Source organism: Grampus griseus (assembly GCF_964374135.1).
Source record: "Grampus griseus genome assembly, chromosome: 10".
Taxonomy (NCBI): Eukaryota; Metazoa; Chordata; class Mammalia; order Artiodactyla; family Delphinidae; genus Grampus; species Grampus griseus.
In genome coordinates, this window is record NC_139004.1 from 77,146,776 (window position 1) to 77,161,550 (window position 14,775).

General features: G+C 42.3%; 1 protein-coding gene across 17 annotated transcripts in view; it reads right to left on the reverse strand.

Annotated features, from left to right (window-relative positions):
- CADPS (calcium dependent secretion activator) overlaps nucleotides 1-14,775 on the reverse strand; it is a gene marked incomplete at its 5' end in the record, with an annotated part of 486,465 nt that overhangs the window by 34,818 nt on the left and 436,872 nt on the right. For all 17 annotated transcript variants that reach the window (XM_082664108.1, XM_082664107.1, XM_082664102.1 and 14 more), the window contains 2 exons: nucleotides 4,839-4,946; nucleotides 11,478-11,510. In XM_082664108.1, coding sequence (XP_082520234.1) covers nucleotides 4,839-4,946; nucleotides 11,478-11,510 — 141 coding nt within the window. The remainder of the gene's footprint in view (nucleotides 1-4,838; nucleotides 4,947-11,477; nucleotides 11,511-14,775) is intronic.

A 14,775-nucleotide genomic window follows, 5' to 3' on the forward strand; every position in this document is an offset into this window, starting at 1 on the left:
GACACGTAAAGTGGACAAATACACGATTTGATAATGGAACAGCAAATTAGAATCTGTGCAAGGCAAAGAATACGGAGCAGCAGCCCCATCCGAACCTGACCGCGCTGCCTGATTAAGCGCTTACGAGGCAGTTTGGTGAGGGGTCCTTTCCTGATCTGATAACTGCCACGGAGAAGCCAAATGCAGAGGCAATCTGCAAATACTTAATCCTCCAGAAGGCAGATTAAGTGTATAATTGACCTATATAATCCACGTATCATCTCCAGTCAAATGTTCCCTGGGCCTGGTTCACGGTAACACGGGGGCCTGAAGAAAGCCAGTGCGGACGCAGCATTACCCCCAATGTGGATGCCATCCAAGTTCGAGATGGCTTTTTAATCACTCATCGCCGAGCCTGTGAGGTTTAAGCAGATGAATTCACCCTAAGCACATCTCTTTTAATCCTGATTTTCTTCTCAGTCTGTGTCTTCAAGAAGTACAAGGAGGAAAGGAAATAAATTAATTTTTGTTTAGACCTTGAAATCTTAGGTGCTTCTCCTGATGATCTGATCTCTAATTTCAAAAAGCGTGTTTTTGTTTCAGGGAAGACAGTGAATTAATCACCAGAGAAAGGGGGAGAAGCTATCTGCATGATTTATGGACACTCAAGCTTTAAATCACTGTCTTCGAGTTATTTCTTGGGCCGTGCTTTCCTTTTCAGCTGCTGCTTTAGGAATATGGACATTATTCATCTCCATGTTTTATATTTTCTTTAAAAGTCAGCAATAATTTTCAAAGAGGCCAAGCTCTCACTTGAGTCCGACAGCAATCGGATTCTCTTTTAAGAATTCGGCACCTTTAATATAATTTAGATTCCTTGTTAGTGTACGTCTCGGCATATTCTCTTGCTCTAAACCTCTGAATCTTTTGTTTCAAATATTATAAACTGTTATCTCTGTAGCAACTGAAACCAGTTTACAATGGCTTGCCATTTTTTAGGAAAAAAATTACAAAAATGCAGATGGAAAAATGTACAGCTGCATATCTGAAATACCAAGAGAAACAGTTTGAGGATTCTTTTCCCATCAGCACTTAATTTTGGACTGATTAGCTTTTTTCTGAGGTGCGTGACTAAAGAGGTTGCTAGCTTTTTATAGGAGGACTACGTAAATCAATTATTAATAAACAGGGAAACTTACACTGCATTAAAAAGACCTGGTGAGACAACGTTATGTCTGACTGTATTTCTACAATCAACCTAGAAAATGCTTGTTTAAAAAAATTTGGTGAAGATGAATTTGGAAAGTTGCTCTTAAGTTACATAATAAAATAGATAAAAATGCAGAACATTAAATATAGAGCCCCAAATGCTATGCCGATAATCTCCCACAAGCACCCAATTGCAGCCAGAAGTACAATGACGAGGCAAAGAAAAAACCAGCTCAGACAGAGAGAGAGAGAACACTGAGATAGGGGCCTGGTTAAAACGGAAGACGTACTCATTAAATGACCAGCTATTACTCCAAATATTCTCAGATACAGACACACACTAATGCCATCCAGCCTTTTCCACAAGGTACACTCTGGCCAAAAAATGGGAATAATCCCGAATAGCAAGAACTTAAAGGACTTCTCAGGTAAATCAAACTGAGACTTTGAAGCACAGTCGAAAACACAACAGGAGCTCTGAGAACATGCCTCTGAATGACAGATGCCAGCAGGAACTAAAAACCAGAGAATGACACAAGAGTCAAAATCAACAACCTCCAAACAGCAAACAATCTGAGAGATATATATTTTTCCTCATTCAAAATGCTAATTTTCTATTATTCATTTTTGCCATTTATCAAAATGCAACAATTTGGAAGAGAAACCTCTCAGATCAACAAGTTTTTCTCAGTAGCTTTCTGCCAATTGTTTAGAAACCCGCCCCAGGACCACTATCATTAGGAAGGAAGTTGAAAGGATAAGTTCACTGTAGCAAGAAATGTAGGGTGGGAGGTTTCACAGACACCCTTTTGCCTTAATATTCTGATTCCCTTATTTAGCTCGGTGGACACGACTGCCTTCCAGAGCATATATGTAAAGAAATAAACACCCTGCTTGAGGAAACAGAAGCCGAAAATAATCAAACATGTTGGTAATCTGATGTTTTGCTGCTAGACTATAGAAAAACAGTAAGTACTGAATTAAATTACTGGGGATGCATGGTAATGAAGCTTTTTGAGAAGCTCTGGGTTTTTTCGAATGACAAATGTTTTAAATCCATGACAGATTCAAGAACTTTTTTTGCACGACATCAGCTAGGTTGCCTAGCACCAATATTCTGTAAATTAGGGGAGCAGGTTATTTGGGAAGTAAGGAAGTAAGTGGCAAAGAAATTCAATTCGTTATCTCTAAATAGGCTACTGAAAAATTTTTTCCATAGGGATGGGAGTGATGTGCAGCAAATGATTGTAATGGTTAAGTTTTAAAATCAGATATTCAGGGAAGGGTAATTAAGACTCCCTTGGGAAAACAGAATTGGGACAATAAGAGACTAAATTGTGGGGATTCTTATAATGTTACTGATGCCATTTTACGCTGGTCAGTGTAATTCCACAAGGGACTTGACATATTTGTGAATTTTTGAATGACCCTAGACATAATTTGCATCCTGAAAAACAAATTCTTAGTGATTTTTTTTCATTATTCATTCAAATAAATGACCAGAGGGCTTGAATTTGCCTGGGTTCTTCAACAGTCGGGCAAGTCCAGTTTACCATCTGTGCTAGCCAAAGCTACACTCTTAAATAAAGATTCAGTTGTACTTTCCCTTTAAAAAAGCCCCAGAAAAGGACAATTGGCCCTGCTGCCTTCAACAAAGCTACCTTAAAAAAAACTTTTCCCCCCTTGTACTTCTAATTAAAAAAAAAACATCAAGAGGGAAGGGTGGGTTATTTGTCAATGAAACAATAGGCTAAGTGGCAGATTGAATGTGAAATTCAGTTCTAGATGTTTGAAAGTTTTGGAGAGCACGGGGTTATTCACACACGCTCACACAGGAACACGCACGCACACACACACGAGGGCCACACAAAACTGAGAATCAGAAGATACTGATCAAAGAAAAAAAAGAAAAGAAGAAGGCAACCTAGGCATTGAAAAGAACAACCCACAGGCTTCTTGAACGTTTGTGGCTTGGAATTTCATTCAGCGGAGATGGGCAGAGTGTCCACACTCCAAACTGCAGACCTGAGGGTGCTGCCTGCCTGTTTTCAATGCCTATTGGCTGGGTGATTGGGCCCCAGACATTCTAGGCTCGGTATTTTCATACAGGCACGCATGCAGAGAAGGGGGAGGACCCGCCGGTGAGCTTTATGCATGTATGAGGCATTCTCAGTGGATGTGGGCCATGCTAGAAGATGTACACAGGAAGATTATTTGATTCTAATTCATGCCACTTGATACAATGTGATAAAACATTTGACATGAGAGATAAGTTCCATTTTAATCCGAGAGAGGACGGGTGGGAATTAAAAAGTAAGAAGGGTTTTCTCGAAGAAAGGTGATGCAGAGGAAAGAGCGATATTGAGCACAGAGAGGGGATGATTAGAAAAGAAAAAAAAAAAAAAGACAGGAGCCTTTTCAACACACGAGGAAAGCAAATGAGCTGGAAGACAAAGCATAGAAAAGTCAGAAGCTGCAGACTCTTAAGCAGTGCCAACAATGAGCTCACTTAGCCATGGAACAAACACACACACACACACACACACACACATACACACACACACACACAAACTCGATGCAAATTGCTGAACACAATCACAGAAAAAATATAGAAACATGGATTCCATAGTAGACCAAAACATTAATGTTTGAGCTGGCACTAAAAATATGGAAACCTGGACAGGAGGAGCTCACGCTTCACGAGACAGAAGTAGGCTGTACAATTAGAGCCACACAGAGACAAGTACGTCGGCTTCCATGCACTCTGGCCGGGTCTACACTGGCAAATTCGGTGGAAACTTGAAACAAAATATCTGGCTAAATTAGGCAGCCCCATCTGCTTTGGCCTGAAAGAGGCAGGAGATTTGAGACTGAAGCAGATTCCTTTTTTTTTTTCTTTTTGCCTCAGTGGTTTGCTTTGGAAGTGCAGATGCAGTCACACTGGAAGTAAGTTTGCTTGATAACTATTAACCCTCAGAAATCTGATTTTGGAAGTTCAATCTGGGTCTGGCAGCCTGATGTACCTGCTCTTTGTACACCTGCTTCTTCTCCCAAATTTTCAAGTGGGTGGAGGGGGAGTGGGGGAGGGGCACCTGGGTTTAGAACGGCAAATGACCAAGTAACTAACGTGTTTGCCAAAACCCAGGGCTAGCTAAAGACTTCTAGTCTTCCAGAAACAGAAGCATCTTTGAAGCGATAACGATACATTTACTGCACAGCTGCACGCCACAGCTGGTGGCAGGGAGGTACCACCCTCAGGACAGGGAGCTGGCCTCAGCCTCCTGGAAGGCAGGGAACACCTCCCTACAGCAGGGCCAGATTGCAAGGAGGGGAACCATGACCGAGGAAGGTCTTTGCCAGTGAGACGAAGCTGCCGCCTCACAAGCTTCGTGCAGGGATGAGCCTGTTTGCGCAAGGCTGTGCCATCCCACGTATCACACAGATTGGGACCGAGACACAGCCACGCCAGGGTGGGTTGGGGAACAGACACACGACAGATAAGAGCCTAAGGCAGACGGGGAGGAAAAGATTTTGTTTGCATCAGAACCAATCCATTTTCTCAAAATGTGACTTATCCTCCTGTCTCTTATTTTGTCACATTTTGGAGGGTCTCCTCCTTGGCTTCCAAGGAGGAGAAGGCACTTACTTACATCAAATAACCTTTCTATATACATCTCCTCATTGACCTTATCACGAAGGGCATCCTGAGAGTGACGGACGAAAGTCACGTAGGCATCGGCCACGTCCATCCCGGGTTTCTGCAAAGAAACAGGAGAACATGAAAATGGACTTCTCGGACAGTGACCCTTTCTCGATGACCCATGCATTTTACCCTGCTGTGCACCCCCAGAGCTTTGGCTGGAGTTTGAGGCTATCCACTGGGGCTGGAAGCTATCCATAGTATACAGTATCGCTATCCACAGACTGCTCTGATAGTCCAGGAACTGAAACTGATATTCAAACCTCCTGCTCTTTCCAGAAATCCAACCTGGCAAGAAGGGAGTTGGGATTACAGGGTTGTATAGTTTATTATTTTTTTCTACTATTAATTTTTTTTTCTGGAAAAGATACTCTGATGGATAAATCTTCACCAGATAACCCAGAGACATTCTCTGGATTTTCTTTGGATTGAAACCTCCATTGAAAAATACTCAAACATACTGCCTTCCACTGTCTGTCCTTAATATAATATTAGAAAAGTGACAGCCTTCCCCGATCCCCTCTTTAAAAAATTGAGGAAGTGCCAAGTCAAGAAATTGTATTTAAATCTCTATCCCTTCCGACCCAAGTCATATTTTTGGGGGTAGTTTAACCTGAGTATGTGGTAAGTATTTCCTTATCAGTTTACTCACAGGAGACATTAACCAGTGGTCTTTGCTTCCCTTAGAGTCCAAGGTACAGCCTTAGAGTCCAATGATTCAAAAAAGATGGAGAGGGGGAAGGATTTGATTTTTTAAATAAATTAGATTTTCTGGAAAGGTAAGCAGGTGGTTCATCCAGTAGTTACAAAACGATTTATTGTAAGGAAAAAAAAAGAAACTAAGAATGCACACTGCTTGAGCTGTTGCAATCAAAGTTATCTCAGAAGAAACCTATTAAAACACTGTAATATGGGTCATTAGGAGAGCTGCCACAAACCCCTTAAATTTCCACAGTGGGTATGTATGTTTGCTGATAACTAAAAAGATTAGTTTTCATTACTGTGGTTTACCTTAGATCACAAAGTATCATTTCTCTACAAGACGTGACTGTCAGGCACTGCAAATTGAAGTTAGTTAACACTTCTGTGTAATTTCCAGGGTGAAAATGAGGAAGGTTTGGAAACAGTAGGACTGTATCTTTTTTTTTTCCTGATACAAAGCAAACAATTATCAAGCAAAGGGCCAATGCTTGGCCCCTGGGACGCTAGTAACATTTCTTAACACCTGCTGAAACAATGACAAGGTATTAATTTGAAAAACAATGAGGACCACTCAAAGCCACAGTAGTCAACTGTTACACTTTCAGGCAATTTTCAGGTTGTGTGATGGTCCTATAATTGTTGCAGTTTTATGATACAAAACAACAGAGGTTCTCCAATGAGATGCAAGTGATAGCTATCAGTTCTAAACTGGCACCCCTCTTCTCCTCTCCCTTCGGCAGCCACACATCACAGGGCATTCTCAGTGGGAATGGGGACCCCTACCTGGGGCACTTGAGAAACATTATTATTGTTTCCATTTCTTCCCTGGTGATGCTTGTGGCAGATATAACCCTTTCCTGGACACATGCAGCCATCTTAGAGCTAAGATTCAAAGCCAAATTCAGCAGACCTGTTTGCAACCACAACAGTGATCTACAATAATGGTTATTTTCACCACTCCTTCTCTTTTCACTAAATTACTGTCCTCAAAGGGACATTTCATTTATGTTTTAAAAACCTTGGTAAAAACATCAGTGCGGTTCAGCTCACCCAGGTGAACTCCATGAGTCTCTATCTTTTGACTCTTTTTTCTTCATAGAACTCACCAATACCTGACACTGTATTATATATTTATTTTATTGTCTTCTCCCACTAGCACATAAGCTCCATGAATACAGGGACTTTATTGGCTCTATTTTCTATTGTGTCCTCAGCATATAAATGAGAACTGGCACATAGTAGGTGCTCAGTAAATACTTGCCAAATGAACAAAATCATGAATGAATAAGCCCCCGTCCCACCTCCTTTTTTAGACTCCTCAGTCACACTACATGGATTTTTACTGGATCCCCCACACACTGGAGCTTGTGAAAATCATTTCAATTTCTCTGGGCCTTGGTTATACCACCTGTAAAATGGGATTAATAATAGTTCCCCTACTTACCTTCAAGGATTGTTGTGATCGTCAGCTAAAATAATGGATGTTAAAATGCCTCAAAGGTCCTAAATTGCTATACAAACATGAGCCACTATGATTCTTTCCCCCCCACACGATTTATCACTTCATGACCTTACCTATCTTTGGAACCAAGAAGAAAGAAAGGGCTTCAGAGAAACCAACGTCAAAATAAAAATGACAAAGTCTCTGCATGGAAATGTGTTTTCTCAGAGTCCCCTGGTTCCCCACTCACAACCATCTTCCATTTTAACCAGCTTTATGTCCAGTTCTAACAGGTCTGTTTTCCATCCTTTGGGGGACCAGGAAGGGGGATGAGGGGACTTATTTGAAACAGGTGTGTTGATTAAAGCTCTCACTTTTCGAGATAGCCTGAGCTTGAGGGAGAAGGCTGCCGAACTGGAGCACCAGACATGTATATTCAGCATCCCCTGAGGTTTGGGGCTATGAAGGGCAGACGCCCCTATACCTTGAGAGGTCCTCAGGGGAGCGGGGCCACTGGGGAAAGACACAGTCACAATGGTGATCCTGGATCACAGGGAAAACGTTCAAGGACTGTCGGCTCCCTATTGAAAAAGGCAGGGAAGGCTGTGCCATGCATTCTAAGCAGGTTTTCAACCAAAATGGTTAAAATAAAAACTGTCCACCGACCAACAAGCTAACTTGTAGTTGTAGATGGAAAATATTCTTGACTAAACAACTGATGCTATTAGGTAAATGAAGCTTTATACCACATGGCTATCTAGTCACCATGGGAAAGACTTCAGGTGACGGTGAAGTCTTAATATCTCACAATTCCATTGTTTATTTTAAGTGCGGCTTGGACAGACTGATGGCATAGGATGTAGATGTTAAAAATAATTAAACAAACAAAGACTATATAAATGTCTGTATAGTTAACTCCATGCATGTGTGGAAGACATTGTTTGTGAAGAAGCCACTTGGTGGCTTGGAAGAAACAGGACATTTTAACTGTAGCTTGCTCCTCCCAGGATATTGCTGAGCTTGAGGAAAACAAATTCAAATTTTCGGCATCTTAAGCAAGCCCTAATTAGGAATGCAAATCTGCTCTGAACTGAAGGGTCGAACACTCCATCTAAGACAAAGAGATATGCTTTGGGGATTATGCAATGTTTTGAATGACCCGGTAACGGCGCTTCTCTCTCTTAGTGTCGATAATTAAGAGACAAACCTCTGAGGTAACTAAATACTAGTCCCCACAAGGAACTAAACCAATAAACCGTGTGCTAAAAACCTCGCAGGGCAACAGAGGTCAATTCAGTCTTCAGAGCTAGAAGAAACTTGAAAGGTGATTTTAGCCAATGGTTCTTAAATCTGGCTGCAAATGAGAAGGATATGGGAAGCTTTAAAGAAAAAACCTGATGCCTAAAAAACAAGAACCAAACGAACAAACAAAACTGATGTCTAGACCCCATACCCAGAGATTCTGCTTTAAGTTGGCAAGCAACCTCAGGCTACCCCTCGTAAAACCTCCCCAGATGTTTCCAATATACAACACCAAGGTCCAGAATCACTGGTTCCCAAACTTGCACCATCTATCAGAATCAGGTGGAGAGCTGTTCTAGAAAGATTTCCAGGCTTTACCCCAGAACGACTGAATCAGAATCTCTGGAGGCAAGGGGCTGGGAATCTCTACTAAAAAAAACCCCACAAAAACAAACCAAAAAACCCTTGCCAAGTATCACCTCTGCACATTCTGGTTTGGGGACCACTGACTTAATAGGTGATACTTGCTGGTGAGCTGGTCAACTGACTCTTCAAAACAAAAACAATGAAACAAAACAGCAAACCTTGATCTGTAGTGCTCGCCAGTTTCTGTGGTGTAAATACTCCCGCCATGGCTGAGTCTGAGCTACCAAAGTGCCCTCACTGAAGGCAGAGTTGGAAAGAAATGCACGCAGTTGACTTTTGGGAGCCAGTGCTAGCAGGCTCTATACATCAGACTGCAAGCACGTGACTCTTCACGCTCCCATTTACTCGACAGGTGACCTTGACAGCCACTTAACCTCCCTGCGCCTCAGTTTCCTCAGCTGTGACACAGGACGATCATATTACTCCCTTCATAGGGTTGTTTTGAGACGTAAATGATGACTATTTACTCTATGTGAACAACGTACAGGTAGTACCTGTGTATTCTGTACGATCATTTTCTAGAAAATTGTTTATTTGTTAAAACTTATTATAACACCGTCTGTTACAAAAATACTTTAACGAACTTAATTTTAAAGTTTAGCTTTGTCCCAAGCTGTACTAAGGGGTGAAATCATGGTGAGAGAGCACATTTGACGTGCCGATCGTATTTTTCTCTAATACTCACTAAAATAACTTCTCAGTTATCCAAACAGAGATGCTTCTCCGTGCACTAAAGGAAATCATCTTGCAAATGAGGTAGTGTTTAAGAGCATGGTTTAAGTCTCAGCTCTGCTCCTTATCACCTGTGGGATCCTCAGCAAGTCAACCTCTCTGTGCCACTGTATCCTCACCTTACAGTGGGATTGTTGTGAAGGTTAAGCGTAAAGCACTCTGAACGGCGCCTGGCACACGGTGGCTGCTTTGTAAGGCTTAGCGGCCGTCTCTGCCTCTATGGTATTGTGTATCATCGGTGGGAAATGCACCCCATTTTGGGACATGCCGCATCCTTTTCTTCTGCCTCCCTGGAGGGCCGAAACTTGGCTCATTGATTTTTGTTCCCTTTCACCTTGACGTAGAGTCCATTTTTTCCTCATCTTTACAATACATCTGAGCCTGGCTGGCAGGAAGTAGGTTGAACCAATTAACATTGCCGATACTTGACTTTCTGACCTACCCCAAATAATCTGACCTCCTCAATAATTTCAGCCAGATCATTTTTTTCCCCAAGTATTTGGGTTTTGCCTACCTGGTCGCCTGTTTATATCTCACCGGTGAGATCTCCCCTCTGCTTTGAGGTATAAGAGAAAACAGACTTCAGCTACCAGATCTTCGGGTTGAGGACTAGAATTGCCATTTCTATTACTGTTGAAGCCCAGTGCAGGCCAGGGTGGATGTCAGCAAATTCACCCCCCCCCGCTCCGACCCTGTGCAATAGAGCAGAGCACTCCCTCGCCCCTCCCTCAACCCAAGGGCCTTGCTGCTGATGCTGAAATATCTAGTGAGTGCCAGGTACAGTGCTGAGCATCCCATATATGGACCATATCATCTGCACAGCAAGCCTGTGACGTGGGTATTATTATCTTTATTTTAAGGATGGAGAACCAGCTCAGAGAATTTGAGTAGTTTGCTCCCTGTGAACTGAAAGTTTCTACTCTGGGGCTTGGGAAAATAAATTACTTAACTTCTCTCCTTGCTCCAGGTATGTGACCTTTTTCTCTTCTCTATTATAAGGACTATCTAGGTGAAGGAGTCGGAGGTCCCCCAATAAGACGTATTATATAAATTCAAAGCATAATTATTGATTGTACATTCTTTCATTAAACAAACAAAATGTATGCTAATGCTAAACTCACTCCAATTTTCCATTTTGCCATCCTTTGAGAAATAAGCCAATAAACCATTACACACTTAGCTTCCTGGGGAAATGAATTTAAATGTTAATATAAATCCTTTTAGAAAAAAAACAAATTTTAACAAATAAGTATTTGAACAAGGAGGGTACTTAATCACGTTCAGAATGAGAAACCCTCAGTACAAGCCCGTTGGTGGCTGTTGAGATAAGCTCTCTAAATTTAATATTTTATAATAGACTCACACCTCTTTTGTTAGAAATGGAGAAACAGAATCATTTTCTTTTCTCCTTCACTGGAATATATTTAAATCTCTCCAATTCTATTTTGCTAATAGGCAGGGCAAAGTCTGTCTATAAATGTATCCTGATTTATCACAGGTAATCCCACACTCTAGCATTCATGTGTAGAACTTAACCTCAATTTAAATGTAAATTCTGGGCAACTTTGAGTGCTTTATCTGTGAACTTGGAGACTGCCCTTCATTAACCAGGTCTGCACTAATTATAAGCAGCTTTGTAAGTTTCCCTTAAAACAATTGCAGAATTGACCCCAAAATGAACACATTCCGAATTTATTTGTTTTAAAGAATTCCTGGCACCCTTGTGCAAATTTCTGCCTAAGGCCCTGCTCCCAAGGTGTGCAGGCAGGAGGGGAAGGGAGCTGGATGATAACAGAATGAAATATACCAGAGAAACCAATGAAAATGGAAATGAAAGTGAACTGGGTTTACCCTCAAAATAGGATCTCTTTTTCCTGTTGAAGGAAACTACAGTTTCCTACCCTCTTCTCATCTCAAAACAAATTTACTGTGAAATAGTCTTCGCTTCCTTTTGACTATACAGTTTAGTGGCAACTAATGAAAAGAGCACCATCAAAATTCTCACGAAAGCCAAAACACCCACAAAAACATTTTTCAAATACTCACAGGTACATCCACATATTTGGAAGCTGCCTTCACCTAAGGAGGAAAGAAGAGGATGGAAGTGAGGGTGGTGTTTATGTTTAGTTGTTCACAGCTCAATGCTGTATCACCATCAGAGTTAAAACAATATGCTGGCAGACGGAGCTGACCAGGAAACACAGAAAGGTACTAAAAAAATAAAATCTGTTTGCTAATTTTTTTTACCCTGCAAGCCAGACCCACTGCTTTGGAGAGAAAGAGAGAGAGGGAGAGGAGAGAGAGGGAGGGAGGGAGAAGGAAAGAGAAAAAGACAGCAACATTTTTACTGAGCTTCTGTAGCTGGTGTGGGAGATCTGCATTTTCCTCCCTCCCTTTCAAAGGGAGAAAAATGACTGTAGCTAAACCCAGACCATTGAGTGGAAGGCTCACCAGTCTAGAAAAGCAGTTAAGTCCACTGTCACTTCTTGTACCTTGGGGTCTTTGTATAATCTGGCTAGAGGTGTGTCCTAATTGAATCTTTGAGTTCTCACTTTCCAGTAACTCTCTTCTAGAGAAGGGGATGTAGCGGGTGGGCACCCTTAACCCAGAGGGAGATGGGTGTCTGTGGGAGGGGGTTGGGAGGGTACCAGAGCCGTTCAAAACTGTCCCAAGGCTGTTGTTATGTCTCCTGGTTTTAAATAATAAAAAACCCAGAAGGGAAGTGCAGGAAGAGGGTATGACATTTATTTTCAGTTCTGGTGGAAGGAGTGTGGTGGAGTACGTACAGTGTTTGAGAGCATGGAATTTGGAGTCAGATCTGGGTTCAAATCCAAGCTCTACGACTAACAAGCTGTGTGACCTTGGACAAGTGACTTCTTCTCTCTGAGCCTCAGTTACCTCATCTTCAAAATGCAGATACCATTAGGTAACTGTTGCAGCAGGTCGATACAAGGGTGAATACACACAGAGTCCTGGGACACAGCAAGCACAGAATAAATGGGGGCTGAGAGGATCGATTCACAAGCAGATCTGGCGGGGCTCTGGGTCCTGTGAGAAGTCAATGAACAGCTGGGTTTGAGGAACAGAACCTGAGGAGGATGTCTGATATTCTATGCGTTTCATTTTGACTCGGGTCACACACGTTCCACTTAGCACAGGTAAGACCGAGGGGCTACATTTGGGATCAGAGGAGCGTTTTCAGTTCTGTCGGCAAGTACCAAGACTGCGGTGCGCATCCAGCACTTAGGATGTCTTTTCACATCTCAGGTGGGCTGCCTCTTGCCACCTGGCTGAGGCCAGTATTGGGAGTCACTACCTCTACCCCCATGTCTCCGAGGAAAGTATCCAGGGGAGTGTTTCTCCCTGTTGCTATTTTCTCAAAGCCACTTTTCAAAATGTCAAATCTCAAGAAAGAAGTCAGCAAGCCAATGGGTGGGGTGGAAAGAGTCCAGGATTTAGAGTCAAAAGTTCTGTAAGTGATAGAATTAGTTGACCTTGGGATCATCACTTCGAGTCTCTTCGCCTGGGTTTCTCTATTTCTAGAACAAGGTGACACCACTGTGTACTTTGTAGGGCTGAGAGCGTGATCAAGTGACAAAATGTACGGGAAAGTGTTTCATAAACTTTAAAGGGCGGAACACACATCAATTAATTATTAAGAGGGCAATGCATTCTGTCTCCTGGAATCATCGCCAGCACCCAAGATGATTCCTAGAGTCTCCAGTTACAGATTCTCTCAGAACCCGACATTTTTTCCCTTTGCAGCACTGATTGCAATCTCAATTCAGTAATTTTGGTGCCATGTCTGTCTCCCACAGAATGTCATGTCTTGTCCCTAGCTGTCTCCCCAGTGACTCACTTGTTACCCGGCTTAGAAAGGGTACTCAGTGAAAATTTGTAGAAGGAAGGAGAAAAAGCTAGTGACCAGTGCCGGCTTCAGGATGGTTGAGGAATACACAGACCAGACTGAGAAGCCACTGCCTGAGTTAGTCTGAAGGCCAACAGGGTTGCATATAAAGCTGGATGCTTGCAAAGCTTGGTGAGTGAAGGAAACCACTCTGGACCATTAAGGGGGGTATGAGGAAAGCTTTCCAGAATTTGCCTAAATAACATTTTACTAAATGATTCTCAACTCGAAATCTTTCCTCTTTATTCCTGTTCTAGAATTTCGTTTGCGCAAGAAGGTGGCTTTCTTTTCAAACCTCCTCTATGTACATTAATATATAACATTTGTATGATGTTTTGCACTTTGCAAAGCACTTTCACGTACTGTTTCTTCTCTAAGCCACCCTGCAAAAGGGTGGCTATTAATTGTTTATCTATTCACTATTGAGAACACTAAAATCCACAGAATTTAAGAATTTATTTCATCATGATCTAAGCCAGAAGACAGAGAAGCCTGGACTCACATGAGGGTCTCCCGAGCCCCACTTTTTCCTTTTGAACTCCTGGTCTTTTCACCAGTGGCAGAAAGTATGAGGAATTTAAGCATCAGTGGTCAGGGCAGGTGCTGACAAAACAATTCTTCTCAGCTACAAATTGCCTCCTTCCCTCTGTAGACTTAGTGCTTGGCAGTTGGTAGGAGTTTTGCTACAGCTGAAATGATCAACCTTTAAACACACCCACTCTTACCACCAACACACAGTTTCAACCCAGAAAATGACACCAGCCGAAGTCTATTCCTTTCAAAGCAGTTTGGGAAGATAAGGCAAGCTCTATGTCATGACGGAAACCATCCCCTCTCCTACATGCACTAGCCTTCAGTTTGTTGGTCTTTTTTAAAATCTGGTAACTGCTGACTTGCATTTAGTCTTACTGATCTTTCTCCCATCCCATAAAAACAGCTCAGAGTAAACTGTGGTCCTATTAGGATTGTATCATTTTTTGGTCCTGGCCATTGAACTTGAAGAAAGATGTTGAGGATACAGGGCAGTCTAGAAGTGTCTTCTACAAGAAGAGTAAAGGAGAAGGCATCTCGCCTGGAAGAGGAAGGGCTAACAGCAAATGAAATGAAAACTTTCACGTGGTTAATCAAGGACCTTCAATGTTGAAGGGTTGAACTTGGTCACGGTGGTTCTAGAGCATAGAATCAGGACGAATGAGTAACATGACGGGGCCCCAGAAGAAGGTGCGAACAGCTATCTCAGTCTAGCCAGGCACTGGCTATCTCTGGTGATCAAGAACTCATTGCTGAAAAAAAAAAACCAAAAAAACCCCTCCTTGCTGGAGGAGCTCAAGCAGGAGGTATGTAGGATGCTCCGATGTGAGACTTTCCTTATGCGAGAGGTGACCTGGAAGGCTGGTCTCTGTTGCTCACATCCTTAAGAGGTAGAAAGCTGTCATC